Here is a 21,378-nt window from a genome sequence, read left to right on the forward strand (position 1 = left end):
TTCTGCTGGGTCTAACAGGAGTTCCCTGTTAGGGGGAACCAAGCATGAGGAGGTGCAGAGCTCTCTTCCTAGGGATGGTCGCAAAGGCAGTGGTCCAGGGGAGGGATCTCACAGAAGAGGCAGGGGGAAGAGTACTGCAGTGGTCCTGGGGACCAGATCTCTGACACCAGCAGAGACCAGGCATGTGAGAAGGTAGGCCAGTCCCCCCTTTGACTGGAATGGCTGCAGACTGTGGTGTGAGAGGAGGAACCCTGGGAGGGAAAGGCGCTGGATGGTCTGGCCAAGCCGGTGCCCCTGCTGGAGTTCTTCTCCTACCTCCTAATGTGTCCCTCTCCCCCCAACCTCTCCCTGCAGGGCTTCCTGTATGACCTGGACAAGGTGAGTGTATAGAGAATGGTGTTGGAAGAGGTTGACTCAGAGGTAGGTAAAGAGCCCTGGACCTCAGGCTTCTAACACACCTTTCCCCCAGCAAGTCAAGTCCATTGAACGCTTCCTGCGACGGCTGGAGTTCCATGCCAGCAAGGTACTGGTGCGGCATACCTGTGTGTGCTTGCAGCTTGGGGTGGGAGGTCGGGTGTCACAGGGAGAGTGGGTGATGGTAGGCCCTGGGGAAGGCCCTGGGGGAGCAACCCCAGCAGTGAGTCTCAGTCCCTGTCTGCCACCCCACTCCTCTGCCCAGATTGATGAACTGTATGAGTCCTACTGTGTGCAGTGGCGTCTCCGGGATGGCGCCTACAACATGGTCCGTGCCTACAGCACCAGCTCTCCGGGGAGCCGTGAGGCCCGGGACAGCCTGGCCGAGGCTACTCGAGGGCATCGCGAGTACACAGAGGTGAGGGGTGTGTGCCCCTGAGGCCGAGGCACAGGGTACAGTAGAGTTGGTGAGAGGGGAATGGCTTTTGATCTCTTCTGTCGTTCTCCTCGCCCCTGTCTCTTTGTCCAGAGCATGTGTCTGCTGGAGAGCGAGCTGGAAGCACAGCTGGGCGAGTTCCACCTCCGGATGAAAGGTACCAAGCAGTGAGGTGTCAGCCAGGGCGGGGAAGTGTGTGCCTGAGACCTCTCGACCCAGCTCATCTCCTTCTCCCCCACTCCCAGGGCTGGCCGGCTTCGCCAGGCTGTGTGTTGGTGACCAGTATGAGGTAGAAAGATGGGAAGGGAGGGGCTGGGGTGGCGGGGTCGCAACATGGAAGTCTGCTTTATCTTGCCTCTTCCCCTAGATCTACATGAAATATGGGCGTCAGCGCTGGAAACTACGGGGCCGCATAGAGAGTAGTGGAAAGCAGGTGTGGGACAGCGAGGAAACCGTCTTTCTGCCTCTTCTCACGGAATTCCTGTCCATCAAGGTGACGTCTCTGCCCAGGACCATAGGATACCAAGATGCTGTGACTCTGTGACCCGTGAACCCCTTTGGACCTTCATGACCTTGAGACCCTTAATGCCTGTGACCCCCACGTGGTTCTTTGTCCCTGTGAATGTGTGACCCCCTTGACCTTCATGACCCTGTGATTTCCCCGTGATCTTCTGACCTGGTGAATATTTGACCCCTGAACTCCCATGAGGCTGTGACTTCATGACAATAGTGACTACAGATTTGGACCTCTGTGATACTCATGCTCCCAGAATGCTTCAAGCCTGCATGGCCCCATGACCCTGTGACTGTGCAGGTTCAGACCTCTGATCCCCCACAATCTCATGATCCCTACACCCTGATGACCCTACCATGCATTCTTGGCTACAGGTGACAGAACTGAAGGGCCTGGCCAACCATGTGGTTGTAGGTAGCGTCTCCTGTGAGACCAAGGACCTGTTCGCTGCCTTGCCCCAGGTTGTAGCAGTGGACATTAATGACCTCGGCACCATCAAACTCAGCTTGGAAGTGACATGGAGGTTGGTAGGGCTGAGGGACTTGGAGACAGGGCTGGGGTTTGTGGCGTCTGCTAACAGATTCTTTCCTCTCCAGTCCCTTCGACAAGGATGACCAGCCCTCAGCTGCTTCTACTGTCAACAAGGCCTCTACAGTCACCAAGCGCTTCTCCACCTATAGCCAGAGCCCACCAGACACACCCTCACTTCGGGAACAGGCCTTTTATGTGAGTCACATCCCAGGCTCAGCACCACCTTCCCCAAGAAGAGGTGGTCCTGAAATGTCTTTTCCTCTCTCCCAGAATATGCTGAGGCGGCAGGAGGAGCTGGAGAATGGGACAGCATGGTCCCTGTCATCTGAATCTTCTGATGACTCATCCAGCCCACAGCTCTCAGGCACTGCCCGCCACTCCTCAGCCCCCAGACCCCTGGTGCAGCAGCCTGAGCCTCTGCCCATCCAAGTTGCCTTCCGTAGGGCTGAGACCTCCACTTCTGGGCCCATGGATGAGGAGGGGGCTGTGGCCCCAGCCCTAGCCAATGGGCATGCCCCCTACAGCCGGACTCTGAGCCACATCAGTGAGGCCAGCGTGGACGCTGCCCTGGCTGAGGCTTCAGTGGAGGCTGCAGACCTAGAAAGTCTAGTCCGGGGACCTAGCCCACCTGCGTGCCCAGATCCCACCCATGGGGAGCACCCTGCTCGTGTCCCTCCTGTCCTGGATGCTGGCCATTCTGCCACAAACCCCACTCTCAGTACAACAGGCCCTGCCCCATCTGCTCACCTAGGCTCGGCGAACAAGACCATAAATTCTAGCTCTCCTGAACTGCCCACCCAGACCACTACAGGCTCCACCTATTGTGCCATGAGCCCTACCCATAGTGCTTCAAGCCTCATTCACTGTACCACAGCTTCTACCCACAAGACTGTGGTCTCTATCCTCACTACCACAGGTCCTACCCCCAGTACCACAGGGCCAGTCCAGACCACAAGTCCCACCCACAAACCAGTGCTTTCTACCCTCACTCCTGCAGCTCCTACCCCCAATGCTACAGACCCAGTCCAGACCACCGCAAGCCTCAGCCACACTGTCACAAACTTGACACACACTGTCACAAGCGCTACCAACAAGCCCATGGTCTCTACTCTCATGACCGCAGGCCCTACAGCCAGTGCCACAGGTCCAGTGCAGACTACCACTAGCCCCACCCACACCACCACAAGCCCCACCCACACTGTTGCAAGCCCCACCCATGCTACTGCAAGCCCCACCTATACCACCACAGGCCCCACCCATACTACTGCAAGCCCCACCTATACCACCACAGGCTCCACCCACACCACTGCAAGCCCCACCTATACCACCACAGGCCCCACCCACACTACTGCAAGCCCCACCCACACCACCACAGGCCCCACCCACACTACTGCAACCACTACTCCCAAAGCCAAGATGTCAACTAACACCACTACACCCAATGCTAAGGACCCAGTCCAGACCACCAGCAGTCCCACCCATTCTGTCACAAGCCCCACTCTTATAACTGTAAGCTCATCCACTTTTCTAGACTTTGCCAAGCTCTCCAGCCCCTCTGCAAATACAGACCCTCCCCACCTAGGCACTGACCCCCTATCTGGTAGTTACCTAGCCTCTACTCCTTGCACTCAGGCAGACCCCATATCCCCCAGCACCTCCCATCCAAGTCCTGCTTGTTCCAGTTGGGAGCCCCTCACAACCCCTTCCCCAGATCCCTCAGAAGCCATCCGTCAGAGCCCAAATCTCCCTCCCTCACCCCTAGCCCCTGTGCCCCAGCATCCAGACCCTAAAGTGGCCAGGGCTACTCCGGCCCCAATTCCAGGGGCAGCTGGAGGGGCTGGGGACAGGAGGCTGGAAGAGGCTCTGGGGGCCCTGATGGCTGCCCTGGATGACTATCGTGGCCAGTTTCCCGAGCTGCAGGGCCTGGAGCAGGAGGTGACCCGGCTGGAGAGTCTGCTCATGGTAAGGAGGGCCAGACTGGGCTGCAGTGTACAGGAAGGGCAGCCAGGCAGGGGCAGCAGCTCTGACGCCCTTCAAAACCCCAGCAGAGACAAGGCCTGACTCGGAGCCGGGCCTCCAGTCTAAGCATCACTGTGGAGCACGCCCTGGAGAGCTTCAGCTTTCTCAATGAGGATGAAGATGAAGACAATGACAGCCCTGGGGACAGGTGAGAAGGGCGAGGGGAGGGGGAAGAGGGGAGGAGAGTACCAGGTGAAGGAGAAAGGTGAGAAAGGGGAACAGGTGAGGTGAGGCCAGGTGGACCACGTAGAGACAGCAGCAAGACGAGAGGTGGGCGGGAGGAGCGGGGTTGCTGGTGGGTGCTTCTGTGTTCACCCCACCCATGTACTCGTGTGTCCTTGGTGCCCATGTTTTCAACCCCATCTGTATCCCCAGTGCTTCTGGCCACCTTCCTCCTCATCCCTGCAGTGTCTGCCTCCCCCGTCGGTCCCTGTCAGCTCCTGAGTCTCCAGCTCCTCCGCTCTTCCTTGGCCTCACCTTGAACCCACGCTATGAACGAGCCCTTTCTGTGCCTCCCTGTGCGTCCTGGGTCCCTCGGCATCAGCCTCCACTGTCTGGATCCCGATTGGCCCAGAGACCCGGGCCCCTTGGCTCTCTGTCCCGGAGTGGCCTTTGCCAACTCCCAGTTGAAGATCTTACGCGGCCCCTCCTCCCTCTGATGCTGCCCAGGTTACGACCCCGTGCCCCTCGCCCCTTGGGCCACAGCCTCTCGCAGTCCACTTTGCATAGACTTTGCATCCCGCCTGCAGCCCTACTCCTGCCCGTCCTGGCCCCAGCGGTGCTGGCGGTCGTAGCTGAGGTGGCCCTGGGCAGATGGGCTCTGGGCAGACCCCTGCTACCACCTGTTGGTCCCAGCCCTTTCCTCCTTCTGGAAGTCTTCTGTGAACTTGCCCATTGTCTGTTGTTTGTGTGTTATCTGTTCTGTTCTGGGATGGCGGGTGGGGGAGCTTAATAAAAATTCACTGGTGACCAGATGATGATGTCTGCTCCTGGGGCGGTTGACCCCATCTTTCTCTCAGGCCCCCAAACAGCCTAGCACCTGGGGCTGAGGACAGCCTCGACTCGCCCAGTGCCCGACCCCTCAGCACAGAGTGTCCAGCTCTGGATGCTGCCTTGGTTCAGCACCTGTATCACTGCAGCCGCCTCCTGCTGGTGAGGCTAGTGGCGTTCCCCCCACCCTCCCCTGGTAGCCGCTTCCCCCAGGGAGCCCTGCACCTCATTCCTGGCCCTTCACCCCTCCTCTGAGTTCCACTCCCCAATGTCCCAGGGCCTGGCTTTTGCTGAATGGAACACCTCCCACACTCTGGCTCCCCCAAGCCTCTCCCGATGCATGCTGGGACTTGCAGTCCCCGGTCTCCATCCTCTCTAAGCTCTACCTTGAGGTCTGAGCTACTTGGCCACCCCTGTTCTCCAGAAACTGGGCACATTTGGGCCCCTGCGCTGCCAGGAGGCATGGGCCCTGGAGCGGCTACTGCGGGAGGCCCGAGTGCTTGAAGCAGTATGTGAGCTCAGCAGGCGATGGGAAATACCTGCCACCTCTGCCCAGGAAGGTAAAGGCTGTGTGGGCCCTGGTGTGTGTGTCCTGGAGCTCCCGCCTTGCCCTGCCCCACCTGCACACTTGTCTCACCACCTGCTTGCTCTGTTGCTGACAGTTTCCTGCATCTCCTCACAGTGGTGCAGTTCTCAGCCTCTCGGCCTGGCTTCCTGACCTTCTGGGACCAATGCACAGAGGGATTCAGCCCTTTCATCTGCCCTGTGGAGCGGGTGCTCCTCACCTTCTGCAATCAGTACAGCGCCCGTCTCTCCCTGCGCCAGCCAGGCTTAGCCGAGGCCGGTGAGTGGGCTGCTGGCCTTCCTCCTCTACCCTCCTTTCTCAGATCCCCAGTGATGGGACCTTAGGGAAAGCCAGGTCAGCCCACACAGACACGCTGAGTTGAGCACTGGGAAGAAATAGCAAAGGCACATGGTTCAGCACAAAAGGGCCCAGATTGGACAGGGACTTCCTGGATGTGCACCAGGGATGGGGCACCCTTCCCTCTAATGACCCAGGTCCCTCCACTCCTTGAGACCTGCAACCCTGCCTCCCACAGTGTGCGTCAAGTTCCTGGAGGATGCCCTGGGCCAGAAGCTGCCCCGGAACCAGGCAGGCCCTGGAGAGCAGCTCACCGTCTTCCAGTTCTGGAGTTACGTCGAAGCCTTGGACTGCTCCTCCATGGAGGCCTATGTAACTGAGACAGCTGAGGAGGGTGAGGCAGTGGCCCTGGTCACAAAGTGGCCTGGCCCTGGTCACAAAGTGGCCTGGCCCTGTGGGTGGGTCTGAAGGTGTAGATTCAGGACACGAGGGTACAAAAGACCCTACCCCTGGAGGCTCTTTGCCCTGCCACCTTGTTCCAACTGACAACCCCCTCCCCCACTGCCCAACTTCCTTCTTTCAGTGTTATTGGTGCGGAATCTGAACTCGGATGACCAGGCTATTGTGCTGAAGGCACTGAGGTTGGCACCTGAGGGGCGGCTCCAAAGGGACGGGCTCCGGGCCCTCAGCTCTTTGCTTGTCCATGGGAACAACAAGGTCATGGCTGCTGTCAGCACTCAGCTCCGGAGCCTGTCGCTGGGCCCCGCCTTCAGGGAGAGGGTGAGAGTTGGGCAGGCCTCCCTGGAGGGTGGAGGCTGGGGTCCCAGGCTGAGTCCCAGGCTGAATTTACCCTCCCACCCCTACCCAGGCCCTGCTGTGCTTCCTGGACCAGCTGGAGGATGAGGATGTGCAGACCAGAGTGGCCGGCTGCCTGGCTCTGGGCTGCATCAAGGTGACCCCTGCCAACCTTCCCACCCTCTGTCTCCCCTCCCAGCTCCCCGAGCCCTGGGTCCTGAGCCTGCTCCCCTGGGCCCACCTCAGTGCTCTCTCCCCTGGTAGGCTCCAGAAGGCATTGAGCCCCTGGTGTACCTCTGCCAGACGGACACAGAAGCCGTGAGGGAAGCAGCTCGGCAGAGCCTGCAGCAGTGTGGTGAGGCTGGGGATCAGGAGGCACGGGTCTAGTTGAGTTCTAGGACATTTGGCTGCTGGGAGTTGGGGTGAGATGGTTTCGGGGCGGGAGGGAAGGGTGGAGCTAGGACCACTCCTGACCCCATCCTTATCCATTCCAGGAGAGGAGGGACAGTCTGCCCACCGAAGGCTGGAGGAGTCACTGGATGCCCTGCCCCACATCTTTGGGCCTGGCAGCATGGCCAGCACAGCATTCTAAACTCCCCACCCAGCAGCCCCCAGTGCCCCTTCCCCGCACCTTCAGGGCTTACCAGGCACTGGCAGGGAGGATGAGGGCTGGCTCCAGGCATCCCTCCCTCACAGATTCCTATCACTGAAAATCTAATATATTCTGTTGTCCTTGGGGTTGGTGGAGTCAGTGCCACAGTCAAGTGCCTCCCAGCCTTGGCTCAGCACACTTGCCATAGATCGGTGTCCTGGGCCTGGCCGTCCTGCCTTTGCCCTGCCCTTGGTTTTGTATTTTATTTACAGAGTTTTACAGAAAATAAAAAAAAAAGCAGAAATGCCTTTCCTACATAGCCTGGACTGGTGCACTTCTAACCTCCTGCTCCAGCATCTTCTGGCTGTGGCCCTGACACTAGTGTGTCCACACTCCAACTGTGACAGTACCATGTGCTTTTGCCCTGGAAATCCAGATGGAAGAAGCCCAGAGGCTGGAAATGGGCTTGGAAAAAAGGGCAGAGGAAGAGGGTGGTGGAGTGTTGCTGAGGAGGCCTGGCCTGCAGGTGGGTGTACCCTGGGCCTGGAAGCTATAGGACTAGTCTGGAACTAAACTCTGGAGCTGGCCTAGAGAAGGCTCAAAGGGTGCCAGTCCTGGGAATGGCTCCCTAGCAGCAGCTGGCTTGGCTGGGAGGCAAAGAGGAAGCAGGCAGGAAGAGACGGTGCGGTGGTGGCTGGAGCTTCTGGCCACCAGGGGGCAGCAGAACCCCGTCAGGGAATGCCAGGCTTCTGGGTCTTTACTTCAGCAAAGGCAACTTCCTACAGAAGGGGCTGTGCCCAAGGAGGTGGGTGGGTTGAGAGGAGGTTCTTGCCGAGGGGAGAGCTGGGGCCGGGAAGACAGGTGACGTGGGTGGCTGCCCTATGACTCTCTTTAACAGTAAGTCCCTCCTGTCCCTGAGCCGCCTCCCCTCTGTAATAACAAACCTGACTAAACCTTGTGACCTTGCCACAGCTGGCAGACTCATGCTGCCCCAGGGAGAGGGCTCATGTGAGTTTATTAACCCCAGAAAGTTAACGAGTTCAGTGGGAGGGACTTGAGGGTAGGGTGGGACTGCAGGATGGCAGGTCTGTTCTTAGGAGGACTGGAGGAAAGCCCACACTCAAAGCTGGAGAAACAGGTCTTGCACCTTCCCCCTGTCCCACCAGAGCTTTCAGTGGCGACAGCGCAGGGGAGGGCCTTCCCTGGTCCCTGAGCCCACTCTGGTGTCCCCATAGCACAGCAGCGTGACACCCTGGGGACAATCTGTATGCCTGCACTCAGGAAGAGCCAATGAGGTGCCAATAGCCCCCCCGCCCCCTCAGGGGTGACCCAGATCCCCAGAGAGCTCTGCCCCCCTGTGCTTTAGAGCTGTGTATGTAGAGGTTTGGCTGGGCCTTTAACCACCTGCTGGGGAAGCCAAGCTGAGCAGAAAAAAAAAACGGTAACAGGAAGGAGCACAGGAAACACCTGTGTGTGGATGCAGGTGGCTCATTCCAGTTGGGTGGGGGTGGGCGCGGGGGTGGGGGCAGGCTGACCGCCCTCAGCACATGGGCTGCGTGTTCCCTCTGTAACTGTGAAGGGCGGTGTGGGAGAGATGGTCAGCTCAGTTTTGGGGGGATGATCGGCTGCCGTAGCAGGGGAAGGCAAACAACTGATAGAGACCGAGCCAGCACCCAAAGCTGGCCACAGCCTGGGCTTGCTGTAAGGGCCCCCGAAGCAGCGTTGCAGGCCCAGAACCACCCCTAGAGTCCCTTAGGCCTGTGGCCCCACAAGAGCCCCACTGGGAAGACAGGACTGTCCACTGACATCCAAAGCATGGCCTGTGTGCTGGGGAAAGAGGAAGTGAACACAGGCCTAGCAGGTCCTGGGAAAGTGCAGCGGGGTGACTAGACCAGCAGTAACTCATGGCTCAACCCACAGGAGAGGACAGGGCCTGGGCAAGAAATGGAGGGTGGAAAAACACCCCTGCCAGGGGTCAACAGGTCACTGGAAATTTGAGTGGCCCTACATCTCTGCTTTCCTATTCTGGGAAGGGATAGGGTACCTAACTCTGTCCTCTACAAGGAGAGCCCTGAATCCTGAGCCTCGTATTCAGCTCTAGGTGAGGGTGGATTGGAGGGTCAGGGTGAGTAGGAGCTAGAATTAGGGTGCTGTGAGGTACAGCGGAAGCACTGTCAAGGCTGAGACAGAAAGAGCCTCAGGCCTTGGCCCCATCGAGCCTACCCAGTTCAGAGCAGTGGATCAACCCCAGAACAGCCACCCAACCCCTCTCCATCAATTACTTAAAGTCAGGCTGTATGGCCTCCTATGCTCAGGCCCATGTCTATGAGGTGGCAGGAATGGGGAGTGGCAGGGGAAGCCCTTGTCCTCCCTTCTGCACACCCTGCCCTCCCCAGCACATGCAAACCCTCACAGGTGCTCCCATAGGTCTTCCCACAGGGCAAAGCTGCTCCCAGCACACCTCCTCCCCTGCTGTCACACAGGTTCGGAGAGGCTCTCACTCTGGCGACTCTGGACAGTTTTGAGCCTGCTGCCTCCGGTGACGGGAGGCTCATGACACCACCAGGAGTCAGATGCACCAGAGCAGGGAAAGCCTGTACCCAGCTGTCCTGTGGAGCCTGTGCCAGCTCTGTGAGGGGACAGAAGGAAGTGGGCCTCCAAAGTCTGTGACATCCTGACAAACGCCCCATCGATCAAGTCATCAAGGCCGCAGCCATGCCCTGGCTACTATTGCTGGGGCTCTCCCCTGGAGAAACTTATAAGCCCATGCTGCAAAAAAAGGCACCAGGCTGAGGTAGTCCAGGATACAGTTTATTGGGTCGGTGGGCACTGGATCCCCCCACCCCACCTCCTTTCCTTTTGCCCTCTTCCAACCTTACCTTCTCACCAGTCTCCTACTCTCCTTCCTCATGTATTCAGAGCTGCAGAAAACCAAAAAAAGAAGAAAGAAAAAAACATGCTGGTAAAGGCAAAGAGGCAGATGGGTTGGCATGTGGGAAGAGAACTGCTTCTTTGTCTTGCCCACAGAGTGGGGGTGCCTTCCTTGTGGGTTTCTGCCTGGTGTGTGGGTACAATTTGCTGAACCCTGGGCATATGACATGTTCCCCCCACCCCTGGCATCCCTGGAGAACCCTATTTAGGCCATCTCTCGGCCGTGGACAGAAAGCTGTTGGCCTGACTGCTGGACCTGGCTCTCCTGGGCCGATGTAATACAGAGGGTGAGCTTGGGAAGGACTCCCAGACCTATATGAACTGCTAAGGAAAAACTATCATTTGGAAAATAAGACTGTCATTGGCCTGCAGGGAGAGGCCTCTTGTTTCAGAAGGCTGCAATGAGGTGATGGTCACAGTTTGAGTTTGATATCAATGGTCAAGTCTCATTTTTCTCTGAAGACACCCAGAGCATATTGGATCTGCCAAGAGTATTGACTTGGAGAAGCTGAATAAGCAACTGAATTGCCATGCTAACACTGATGTTTCTAGCTGTTTCCTCTGAATCTCCCTACAGCTTTCTCCTCCTCCTCAAGCATCATCTTACAAACGTCACTCCACAGCATTCCATTCTAGGCCCCTTGCTCCTCTCTTTTGAAACACACTCCCTGAACCACCTTATCCATTTCTTTGGCTTCCGTCTATATGCTAAGGCTGTATGCCTCATGGCTGTGATTCACATGGCTCTCTCCTCATCTCCTGACCCTCATATCCAACTGCTGACTGGACGCCTTTTGAAGAGCATGCTCAAAATCAAACATCTCAAAACCTGCTTTTCCTCCCAGACTCTCGGGGTTACCAACTACCTAGGTACTCAAGCCAAACAACTGGGCCTCACTCTTGATTCTTGCCCCTGTGCCCTCATCCCAACCATCAGAATCTTCGCAATTAAATGCCCTAAATATTGATAAGTTCTGTTTCTCTTCATCCCCATTGGCACCACTCAGTTTCCAGACTTGTTGACCTCTCTCCTAAACACTAAAACTGCCCCCTCCCTGTCTCTGGTCTTGCCCTTCTTCCAGCCAGTCTCCAAGGTGCAAAGTGATTTCTAAAAACAGGCCCATCACTACAGTCTGTTTCTTAGGGAAAATTCCAGCCCCCTCAACCTGGCTCACAAAGGCTTTTAAGTGGGTTCCTCTCTACAGCCCCACTTCTGCCACCTAACTTCTCAGTCTGCACGGGACCTCACTGAACCATCCTTGGGGCTTGCTTGCCCCTCTGTGGTACACTCCTCATCTTGCCTTGCTAATGCCTGGTTACTTGATAGGCTTCAACCTAAACATCACAAATTTCCTCAGGAAGCTTCCCTTCCACTGTGCTCCTATCATAGGAGCATGCGTTTCCCCTAGTACAGTTTTAGGGGAATCACACCTCATTGCAATCACTGTTTACACCTCCAATATATACATCTGTAAGTATTTTCTGACTAGTCAGCTAGGTAATGCATACCACCCAAGTCTGGGAAAGATGATTGTTGCCTTCCTTGTAGAGCTTGGTCCAAGTTTTTTGCTTTGTTTTTAAACAGCTTTATTGAGATTTAGTCCGCATACCATACAATTCATCCGTTTAAAATGTATAATTCAGTAGTGGCTTTCAGTGTATTTAGGGTTCTACAATCATCACCAAATCAATTTTAGAGATTTCATCAACCTCAAAAGAAACTCAGCACTCCTTAAGTATCATCCCCAGGACCTCTGCATCCCCTTCCCTTTCCTGCCCCCCAGCCCTCAAGGCAACCACTAATCTACTGAAACCACAGATTCTATAGATTTGCCTATTCTGGGTATTTCTTTTCTTTTTTTTTTGGTTGAGTCACCTAGCATGTGGGATCTTAGTTCCCTAATTAGGGACTGAACCTGCGTCCCCAGCAGTGGAAGTGGGAATCTTAGCCACTGGGAGGTCCCTGGATATTTCTTATAAATGAAATCAGGTTAGGTCTTTCCAACTCACTCAGTTCTAAAATTCACTTGAGAACTTCCCTGGAGATTCAAATTCAGAGACCAAGGAATCTTTTATTTTAAACATGTGCTCCAGGCAATTCTTGTTTAATCAGGCTGCATCTGCCTTTACTGTTCCCAGCAACTAAGGCCAAATATATAGTAAGTGGTCAAGAAATAGCTTTGATGCATATCTCTAAAACTTAACACAATATGAAAACATTGTGAATATGAAAGAACAGTATATGTTTGGTGCAGAAAAAGTCTGGATAAAAATACCCCTCAGAGTCCCCTATGAAACATAGCTCCTTAGAATGCACTTTTACCACTGGGTTCTCAAATAAGGAATGGAATGGAAGCCTGAGCAGGGGACAATACAGGCAGAGAGAAGTGAGGTCAGATGAGTGGAGGAGGCAAATTGAATCGAGAGGGGGCAGTTAGGGGCTTGTGGAGTGGCTGAGGAGTTGGGATTTACTCCTAGGACACTGGGGACTCATGCATGGACTTGAAGCGGGGGAATTTTGTGATCCCATCTGTGGTTTGGAAAGGTTGCTTTGTGTTGAGGGAGGAGGCAGGGAGCAGTGAGGAGCCTGATGCTAAGCCAGGTAGAGATAGAGAGGAGGTTAGAGTGAAATGTTCAGAAGGTAGAATGGACGGGATTTGGAGACTGATGGGATGTGGGAGATGAGAGAATGAAGCTTAGGTTTCTGGCTGGTGTGGTGGATGGATGGAGGTGTTTTTCACTGTAAAGGGGGAGCCCTAGCGAAGCAAATGAGGAGGAGAATGACAAGGCTCCTAAGGGTAGCCTGGGAGCCATCCAGGAGAAGTGTCCAGAAAGAAGCTAGACATGTAGATCTGGGCAAGAAGAGATGTAGGCTAGAGGGAGAAGTTGGAGAGTCATCCTTGCTTCCTTGTCAAGTCTCGTATGACCACAGTGATATCTGGTGACCAATCTGGTCCTCCCACACCTGCTACCCATACCCTCCTTTTACTTGCTTCTCCATCCTTGATTTTTACCTACTAAAACTCATGAGGGTTTAATGTCTCCAGATTAATACAAGACAAAACATGAGGCACCTGAGGGCTAGGGGCATCATCTCTCACCAGTAGCACCTTGAACACAGACCTGGGCATAGAGCAGTTGATTCAGGACTTGCATGCATGCATGCTCAGTTGCTTCATCATTTCTGACTCTTTGTGACCCCATGGACTGCCAGGCTCCTGAGTCTGATGGCCATAGTCTTTAATTAATTAATAGGGCTCCTGAGCCACCTGGGAAGCCCTATTCAAGGTTTACTTAGATTAGTAAATCGTTATTCCAAATACCTCTTCTATTTACTAAGAGCCTGAAATTTCCACCATTAAACCCCTCCCTTTGGGTTAAGGCACTGTCCAATTTGCATGGAGGGGACGAAACCTTTTTACCTCTAAACAAATCACATAAAATTCGGAGGGGAGAAAATGAGGGAGCAGAGAGGTCCAGAGCTCCCTGATAGACCTCCCTTCCTTTTCCCCCTCCCAAGCAGTCCCTGAGCTAAAGCATCAAGTACAGATGATCCCTATAAAAATGGAAATGTTACCTAACAGAGTGAAGAGCGCAGAGTGGCCAGTGAAAGAACAGGAAGAGAGGGTGGGGCTGGAAGATCTGAGTACTCATTCTGGTTTTGTCAACAGGTTACTGGACAACTCTGAGCAAGTCACTTCACTTCTAGAGTTAAGGACAAAACTGGTTGGCTCTTCAAAAAGAACTGTGAACATCAATTACAGGCATGAAGGTGTTTTTTAAAATCAAAAGTGAACAGATTTAAAAAAAAGTGAACAGATTAGGTGGATTATTTAAGGGTGATCAATGCATATCTGAAAAATGCAGGTAAGAGCACAGAGAACAAAACTAACCTACTGCTCAAATGTGAGATGTAGGCCCAGGCAAAATCCTTTAGACTTTTGCCTGGGCAAAAGTAGAGAGCAGTAGTTTGAGCTGGGAGGTAAAATAGAATTTTCATAGGGATCTGAAGAAAGCAGATATCAATAAGGAAACAAATTCCTGTGGTCTGGGTAGGAGATGATATAGAAGGGCAGGTCTTTAAAATTTAGGAGAAAGCGGTTGGCCCTTGGCAGTTGAGATTGAAAGTTTTCCAAATATCTTACAAGATTTAGTATCACTCACTACACCCTCATCCAAAAGAATGGGATGACTTACTGTCCCCCAACACTCTTGTACCCTTTTATGCCCTTGATTATGGCTCTTCACCTTACATGCCTTGCCTTGTTAATGCCTTCTGAGCTTTTGCGTGCCTGTGTGCTCAGTCATGTCTGACTCTTTGCGACCCCATGGACTGTAGCCTGCCAGACTCCTCTGTCTATGGGATTCTCCAGGCAAGAATACTGGAGTAGGTTACCATTTCCTCCTCCAAGGGATCTTCCCAACCCAGGGATCAAACCCACGTCTCCTGCATTGGAAAGGTGGATTCTTTACCACTGAGCCACCGGGGAAGCCCTTCAGATCCTATTAACACAAAGCTGAAATGAGATACCCCTGGGAAATGATTTGCTCCTTTATGAGTCCATTTCTTCCCATTATCACAGTTATGCATTAATGTGTTTTGGTTTTGTTTTCTAAACTTTATGAGCGGGAAACACATCTTGGGTCATCTTTGTATCCCAGTGCCTAGAAAGGGAGCTGAAGACAGCAGCTGCTAAGTCGCTTCAGTCGTGTCCAACTCTGTGCGACCCCATAGATGGCAGCCCACCAGGCTCCCCCATCCCTGGGATTCTCCAGGCAAGAACACTGGAGTGGGTTGCCATTTCCTTCTCCAACGCATGAAAGTGAAAAGTGAAAGTGAAGTCGCTCAGTCGTGTCCGACTCTTAGCGACCCCATGGACTGCAGCCTACCAGGCTCCTCCGTCCATGGGATTTTCCAGGCAAGAGTACTGGAGTGGGGTGCCATTGCCTTCTCCAGCTGAAGACAGCAGTACTCAGTAAATCTTTGCTGCACTGGATTATGCTTCACACATGTCCTCAGTAGACACAGAGCAATGGAGTCCTCAGGTGTAGCTTTACGTCTTACCCCACAAAGTGGGGAAGAGTCTTGCCCATTGTTCCTCAGAAAATCAGCACATCTCTCCTCAATTCATTGAGACTCTTGCTTAATGAGTTCCCAAAAAACATATAAATGATCACGATTATTGCAAGCTTTACCTGGGGACAACAGTGGGAGCTAAGGAAGATTTGGAAATAGAATTGTTCTTCTGAGAATAATAGCACAAAATACACTTTCCTCAGAAAGAATGGCTTCCAGGCCAAGGAAAGCCTAGTCAGTAAGTAATTCAATTAATTAATCCTATTAATTAATTAAAGACCATGGCCATCAGAAGGCAGATTTGGGAGTGAGGGTAGGTTAATAAGCATAAAAATAAAAAAAATTATAGTTTACATTTATTGTGTGATTATCAGTGCCTCGAACTATGCCTAATGTTTTATTTGGATTGTCTCATTCAGTCCTTACCACTTTGTGAAGAAGTGTTATAGAGAAGAAACCTGCAGTTGAGTTGTTACTAATTCACCCAAGATCACCCAGCTAATAAGAAACCAAGATAAGATTCAAATGCCGGACAATATGACTCCAGCATATTAAACATTTACATTATATAAATTAACTGCTTACTGAAGCTTCCTGATAATATGGCTTCCCAGGAGGTTCTCCTACAGGGAGAGAACATACCTTTTGCCAGCACGTGAGCACCAGTCCACCTCTCAGTTAGTAAAATGTCACTTGGCTTATGCATCAAGGTCCTGTGAACCTGATGAGTCTCTAAGGAAGGAATCCATTCTGGAGGCTCAGGGCCAGGTCTTAGAACCTAGTGACTTCACTACTGCCACGAGGTAAGCTGACAGCCTTCTGGTGATAATGCCTTGAACTCCTGTGGACAATAAACCTGAGACAGTCCATGGGAAGAACACTTTTTAAATTACTGCTGCTGCTGTTGCTAAGTCGCTTCAGTCATGTCTGACTCTGTGCTACCCCATAGGCGGCAGCCCACCAGGCTCCCCCGTCCCTGGGATTCTCCAGGCAAAAACACTGGAGTGGGTTGCCATTTTCTTCTCTAATGCATCAAAGTGAAAAGTGAAAGTGAAGTCGCTCAGTCGTGTCCAACTCTTAGCGACCCCATGGACTGTAGCCCACCAGGCTCCTCTGTCCATGGGATTTTCCAGGCAAGAGTACTGGAGTGGGGTGCCATTGCCTTCTCCATCTTAAATCACTGGGCGGTTTTAAATCACTACAGTTCTCTCTGGGTGACATAGTCTGGGATAGTACTATAGGCAACAAACTTGTCCTTATTTTTATCATCCCAACTGTTCCGCAGGCTCTCACCATATTCCTCTTCTCAGCCTGTTTCTGTCCGGCCTGAAACAGACTATCCTTTTGGACTGGCTTTCTGTCCCTTGATCTTTAGAGCCAACTTCATGCGCAAAGTAGGACACATCACCATTTCCTGCAAGAAGAAAACATTTCCTTTTGTTCCTTCCTAGTGATTCTCAGCATTTTCTCAGCCATGTCCGAGCAGCACATGGGATCTTTGTCTTCAGAGAGCAGAGAGCAGGCTGCAAGGCCACCTGGACCTCATTCTGGTTTCTAATTGATTCCTCAGAGGTCGTATAGTTGTAATGATAGTTGATACAGTGTAAATATAGTAGTTGTCTTAGTCTGTTCAGGCTGCTATAACAAAATACCACCAACTGGGCGCTTATAAACAGCAGATGTTTACTGTTCACAGTTCTGGAGGCTGGAAAATCTGAGGTCAAAGCACCAACATGGTCACATTCTGGTGAAGGCCCTTTTCTTGGTTCACAGCTGGTGCCTTCTGGCTGTGTCCTCATGTGGTGGCAGGGGCTGGGATTTCTATGAAGCTTCTTTTATAAGGCACTAGACCCATTTCTGCATTGGAGAAGGAAATGGCAACCCACTCCAGTATTCTTGCCTGGAGAATCCCAGGGACGGGGGAGCCTGGTAGGCTGCCGTCTATGGGGTAGCACAGAGTCAAACACGACTGAAGCAACTTAGCAGCAGCAGCAGACCCATTTCTGAGGGACGTAAGCACCTCCCAAAGGTCCCACTTACAAATACCATCATATCTAACATTAGGATTTCCACACATGAGTTTTGGAGAGGACACAAAGATTTAGACCATAGCAGCTGTAAAGATAATTCTAAGCACAGCTGAGGTTTTTTTTGTCACTTAAATATATTGCTTTACATTTACCTACATTAAAGCTTTAGATGACATTCTTGAAGCTTAAAGATAAGATGTATGAGGTAAGGTCTTAGAGAAAGTGAATTAGATTATTACAAGTGCTAGAAGAAAAAGAAGCTAAGAATTGAAGTGTAAATCAGCTTTGTTTTCAGTACAAAGTTCCTAAGTATACCAGGAGCTTTTTGGAGTGACAGGCTGAAAAAAATACAAAATGCAAATATGCCAGAGATGTCTGGTAATTTTTCTCAAAAAGTTTGCCTTTTTTTTATGCCTGAGTCCTCAAGTATACATGAGATAACGGGAATAATTTGATTTCTAGAAAAAGGGGTCACATGTAAATTTTCCAAATATTTCACCATTTCTAGAATAGTTAATCACATAAGGCAAGTACCTAAGACTAGGTATCAGAAAACTTGGGTCCTGGTCCTGAGAAATCAAATTATCCCTTTTCTTCACGTCTGTACCCAAGCAGTTAAATGTTGTTGGAGGAAAATCACACACTGGGCCAATTGGTTTAACTTTAAACTCATGGTCAGGACTTCCTTGGCAAGTCCAGTGGTTAAGAGTTCCCACTTCCACTGCAGAGGGTGTGGGTTTGATCCCTCTTAGGGAACTGAGATCCTGAATGCTATGTGACCAAAATAATAATAATGAACTCATGACCGCAAACTTCAAATGGGTACCAATACCACTAAGGCAGTCCCACTAGGAAAACTGCAAGCTTGTTTTACCTCTCCCCTGCATCTGCATCCATCTTCACCCTTGTTACTCTAATTTCCACAGTGGAAGCATCCTGTTCCTATCCAGGGTCAAACCTCCCAGTTTCCTTATATTCTTTCATGAATTTCACCCTGATTTAAGTCAAACAAGGGAATTTCCTGGCAGTCCAGTGGTTAAGACTCAGCGCTTTCACTCCTGTGGGTCTGGGTTCGATCCTGTAAGATCCTGCAAGCCCTGCAGTGTGGCCAAAAGAAAAAAAAAAGTCAAGCAAGACTTTGTTCTCCTGTAGCACTCCCAATGACAAATAAACATGCTATAATCCTTTCATCTTGTCATCCTCCCTTGACCCCATATCCTTCCACATTTATCCCTGAATTTCTTTGCTCCCTTTGTGGCTAAACTTCATGTTGCTTATGTGTGCTGTCTCTATTTCCTTACTTTCCCGATCATGCTTCAACCCATTCTGCAGCCTGCTCAGTCGCTTCAGCTGTGTAGGACTCTTTGCAACCCTATGGACTGTAGCTGGTTATGCTCCTCTGTCCATGGGATCCTCCAGGCAAGAACACTGGAGTGGGTTGCCATTTCCTTCTCAGGTCAACCCATTCTAGTCAGGTCCACATCTCTGATTAACCAACATAAATCAAGCCAAACTCACCAGTGATAATCACCAGTGACTTACAAGGTAGCCAATTCAATATAGCTATGTTTCTGGCCCAAGATGACCTCTCAGCAGCACTAAACACAATTGACCATTCCTCTCCTACCTGAATCCTTCTCTGCCCTCGGATTCCAAATTTAACACTCAGTGGATTTCCTTCTGTCTTCCTGGCTGTTCCCTCTCAAATCTCCTTCTCCATTACGCTATCTTAAATGCTGGGGTGCCTAGGATTTGGCCGTGGAACTTCTCTTCACTCTTTCCTTCAAGTCAGAGGTCATACAAACTGACAGGGCTTGTGTGTGGCTTAATCAGCTTATGCACTTTTAAAACATCTGATACAGTTGCCCACACCTGGAGATTTTACAGTAAAAAAACAAACAAACCCAGATTTCCTTTAAAAAGAAAAAACAAAATAGGTGTCAGTATTGGGCTAACATTTTCATAATGGAACAATCAGCTCAATGGAGCAGCAGCTGTTCACTTGACGCTGGGTCCGTTTGCTCCCCCTTGATCTAAGGTAACGGAATTAAAGATACAGTCCTGAACCAGATTCTTGTAAGTATCAAAGGTTCTCCTCCTGAGCCACCAGAACATCTTCCAGTCAGTCTTCAGGAAACTTTATTGCTGGTTGGGTAGAAGAGTCTGCAGGTGCATCCTTGGGAGGGGGAGGGGCGACCGCACAGCGAGGGGCTTAAGGACTCCGCCTACAGAGAGCTTAACAGTTCTTAGGCAAAAACAAGAAACTTACATTTTCAAATACACAATTACACTGCGCCAAATAGAGAACATCCTTTTGGCAAAAGACTGGTACGATCGTTCGTGTAAAAGCATTAAGTCTGGCCTTCCGCTGGCCTCTCCCGGCCGAAGTGGCCTGGGCACACCAGGAGAAAGCCCTCTTCTCTCACACCCAGTATTAGGAAGCCCTCTTGTAGGGCATAGAGATCCCCAGGACAGCCCTGCCTGTCTTGGCTCGCGGGGTAAGGATTGTTTCCGAGGACTTGGGAGTGAGAGGGGACCCGCCCGGCCTTACCCGTGGCGGGCTGCCGTGCGGCTCTCGGAGGGCGGGTCCGGCCCGTCGAGGGCGGAGACTAGGGCGGGGCTCCGCCCAAGAACCGCCTCAGCCCCACGGCCTAGTCCCGCGCGCGCTTCCTCCAGACACCCTCCCCCCGCCCCACGTCCGCCCTTTCGGATTGAGGGCGGGAGACTGCAGCTAAGCAGGTCAACTGGGCCGGGATCCTGGGCCGCCCAGAAGGGACTGCCTCCGCCCAGGAAGCCCCACCCAGCGGGAGCCCGGACGTCGGGCTCCCTAAGAACCCACGCGCGATCAGTTGAGGGCGCGTGCGGCGTGACGCGACCCGCAGCGCGTCCCGTGACGCCATCGCGCCCGCTTTTGAAAGTTGGCGCCCGGGGCCGCCTCCCATGCTGCCCTGCGCCAACCCCTCCCCTCACCTTTCCTCCCCCGCCCTTCACTCGTCGCCCGGCCGGCCCCCCCACCCGTCCCTTCCCTTATCAGCACCCGCGGCCCCGGCAGCGCCGACGCAGGCGCACTGCACCGCGCCGCCGCCATTTTGTGTCCGAGCCTGTGGAGCGATTAAACCGTGCGCGGAGCTGCTTCTTTGGCGGCAGCGGCGGCGGCGGAAGCCGGTGCGGGTGCGCGGAGCTGGCTGGGGACGCCGGGTGGCCGGAGCGGTGGAGCGGCGGCGGAGCGAGCGCTGCGGGGGGTGTGGCGCGGAGGTAAGGGGGCCCCGGGTGGAGGAGGTTTCGCGGGCCGCCTCTAGGTGTCACGATGGGGCCGCTCCGGTCGGCGCTGGCTGCAGCCCGGCGCCAGCGCCGCCGCCGGGGGGTGTTTGTCTCCCTCTACCGTCCCTGCTGCGGCGCGGCCGCCGCCATTGCCCGTCCCCGCCGCGGCCGGGCCGGGCCCCCCTCCCCCCCCAACCCGCCCGCTAGGCCTCCCTCCTACGGCGCGCTAGGCCTCCGGCGGTGGCAGCTACAGAGGCCCGCGCGCTGGCGACTCCATTTTCCTTCCTTTGTCTCTGCCCTCGAGGCCGGCTCTTGGCCCGGCCGCGGCCCGCCCTCTGCCCTCCACCCCTCCCGCGGCGGGTGGCCTCAGCCGAGAGGCGATCTCTATGCCCCGTTTTCCGCGACCCTCTCGCTCAAGGGTCCAGACACAGCCACCGCGCGCGCAGTCGAGTCTCCGTGCGGTATGGGTGTCAGGTCCTTGCCGACGCCTCTCCGGCTGCCCATCCTCCAGCCTGCCCGGTCCCCGGAACCTACCCGGCGGCCTGGCGAGCGTCTCCCGCCGCCCGGCTGCTCCGCGGTCGCTCCCAGTCCGCGCGTCGCCGCCGCTGGTCTCCGTCTCCACCGAGTGGCGCAGGCGGCGCTGCTGCGGCTGCGAGTAGAGGGACCCCAGAGCTGCCGAGAGCTCCCTCTGCAAGGCTGGCTGAGCTGCTCGCGCCTCGACGCCGCCTGAGCGGGCGGGGGGACGCGCGCTCGCCGCCCCCGCCGGGCCCCACTGCGCCCCCAAACTAGCGCCGGGCTCTTTGCGTGATCCGACCGATGCGGTCCCGCACGCCGGGCGGAAAGGACACAAGTTCCCCAACAAGTAGTTTTTTTCTCGAGCTAGGGTCGGATTCTCGTTGCATTGATAGCAGCCTGACTTCATGCAC

At 53.6% G+C, this 21,378-nt stretch overlaps 3 protein-coding genes across 19 annotated transcripts in view; 2 read left to right on the top strand and 1 right to left on the bottom strand.

Annotated features, from left to right (window-relative positions):
- The window catches only part of RIPOR1 (RHO family interacting cell polarization regulator 1), a 45,651-nt gene extending 38,181 nt beyond the window's left edge, over positions 1–7,470 (top strand). For 5 of the 10 annotated variants that reach the window (XM_086351069.1, XM_086351070.1, XM_086351067.1 and 2 more), the window contains 18 exons: positions 355–378; positions 470–523; positions 680–832; positions 944–1,007; positions 1,096–1,139; positions 1,218–1,343; positions 1,739–1,887; positions 1,961–2,090; positions 2,166–3,857; positions 3,941–4,062; positions 4,934–5,066; positions 5,329–5,464; positions 5,587–5,748; positions 6,005–6,160; positions 6,350–6,546; positions 6,635–6,718; positions 6,826–6,916; positions 7,056–7,470. In XM_086351069.1, the coding sequence (XP_086207195.1) occupies positions 355–378; positions 470–523; positions 680–832; positions 944–1,007; positions 1,096–1,139; positions 1,218–1,343; positions 1,739–1,887; positions 1,961–2,090; positions 2,166–3,857; positions 3,941–4,062; positions 4,934–5,066; positions 5,329–5,464; positions 5,587–5,748; positions 6,005–6,160; positions 6,350–6,546; positions 6,635–6,718; positions 6,826–6,916; positions 7,056–7,153 (3,615 nt within the window). In that variant the 3' untranslated portion in view covers positions 7,154–7,470. Of the gene's footprint in view, positions 1–354; positions 379–469; positions 833–943; positions 1,008–1,095; positions 1,140–1,217; positions 1,344–1,738; positions 1,888–1,960; positions 2,091–2,165; positions 3,858–3,940; positions 4,063–4,289; positions 4,889–4,933; positions 5,067–5,328; positions 5,465–5,566; positions 5,749–6,004; positions 6,161–6,349; positions 6,547–6,634; positions 6,719–6,825; positions 6,917–7,055 lie in introns of those variants that run through there. The other 5 variants (XM_086351071.1, XM_086351066.1, XR_015145562.1 and 2 more) reach the window with 4 other exon arrangements.
- A 2,473-nt stretch (positions 7,471–9,943) lies between these two features.
- On the bottom strand, positions 9,944–21,374 carry LOC147353426 (uncharacterized). Its single transcript, XM_086351322.1, has 4 exons — positions 20,987–21,374; positions 16,455–16,575; positions 15,804–16,002; positions 9,944–10,074 (listed from the first exon to the last, which is right to left on the bottom strand). The coding sequence occupies exons 1-3, from the start codon at positions 21,372–21,374 to the stop codon at positions 15,933–15,935; spliced, it is 579 nt and encodes a 192-aa protein (XP_086207448.1). The 3' UTR covers positions 9,944–10,074; positions 15,804–15,932.
- Positions 20,248–21,378, top strand: part of CTCF (CCCTC-binding factor) — a 45,761-nt gene continuing 44,630 nt past the window's right edge. For all 8 annotated transcript variants that reach the window (XM_086351158.1, XM_086351164.1, XM_086351157.1 and 5 more), the window contains exon 1: positions 20,248–20,446. The gene's annotated coding sequence lies outside the window, so the exon portion shown is untranslated. The remainder of the gene's footprint in view (positions 20,447–21,378) is intronic.

The sequence above is a fragment of the Bos grunniens genome, chromosome 18 (genome assembly GCF_055505025.1).
Source record: "Bos grunniens cultivar Pamir isolate PY7600 chromosome 18, Bosgru_T2T1.0, whole genome shotgun sequence".
Classification (NCBI taxonomy): domain Eukaryota; kingdom Metazoa; phylum Chordata; class Mammalia; order Artiodactyla; family Bovidae; genus Bos; species Bos grunniens.

Excerpts from the sequence above, each read along its gene's own strand:
- LOC147353426 (XM_086351322.1), bottom strand. The coding sequence starts at position 21,374 with ATGAAGTCAGGCTGCTATCAATGCAACGAGAATCCGACCCTAGCTCGA. Across the intron at positions 16,576-20,986 it reads GACGCTCGCCAGGCCGCCGG|GAAATGGTGATGTGTCCTAC; the intron begins GTAGGTTCCGGG and ends TTCTTCTTGCAG. Across the intron at positions 16,003-16,454 it reads AGGCTGAGAAGAGGAATATG|GAGTTCAAGGCATTATCACC; the intron begins GTGAGAGCCTGC and ends TATTGTCCACAG.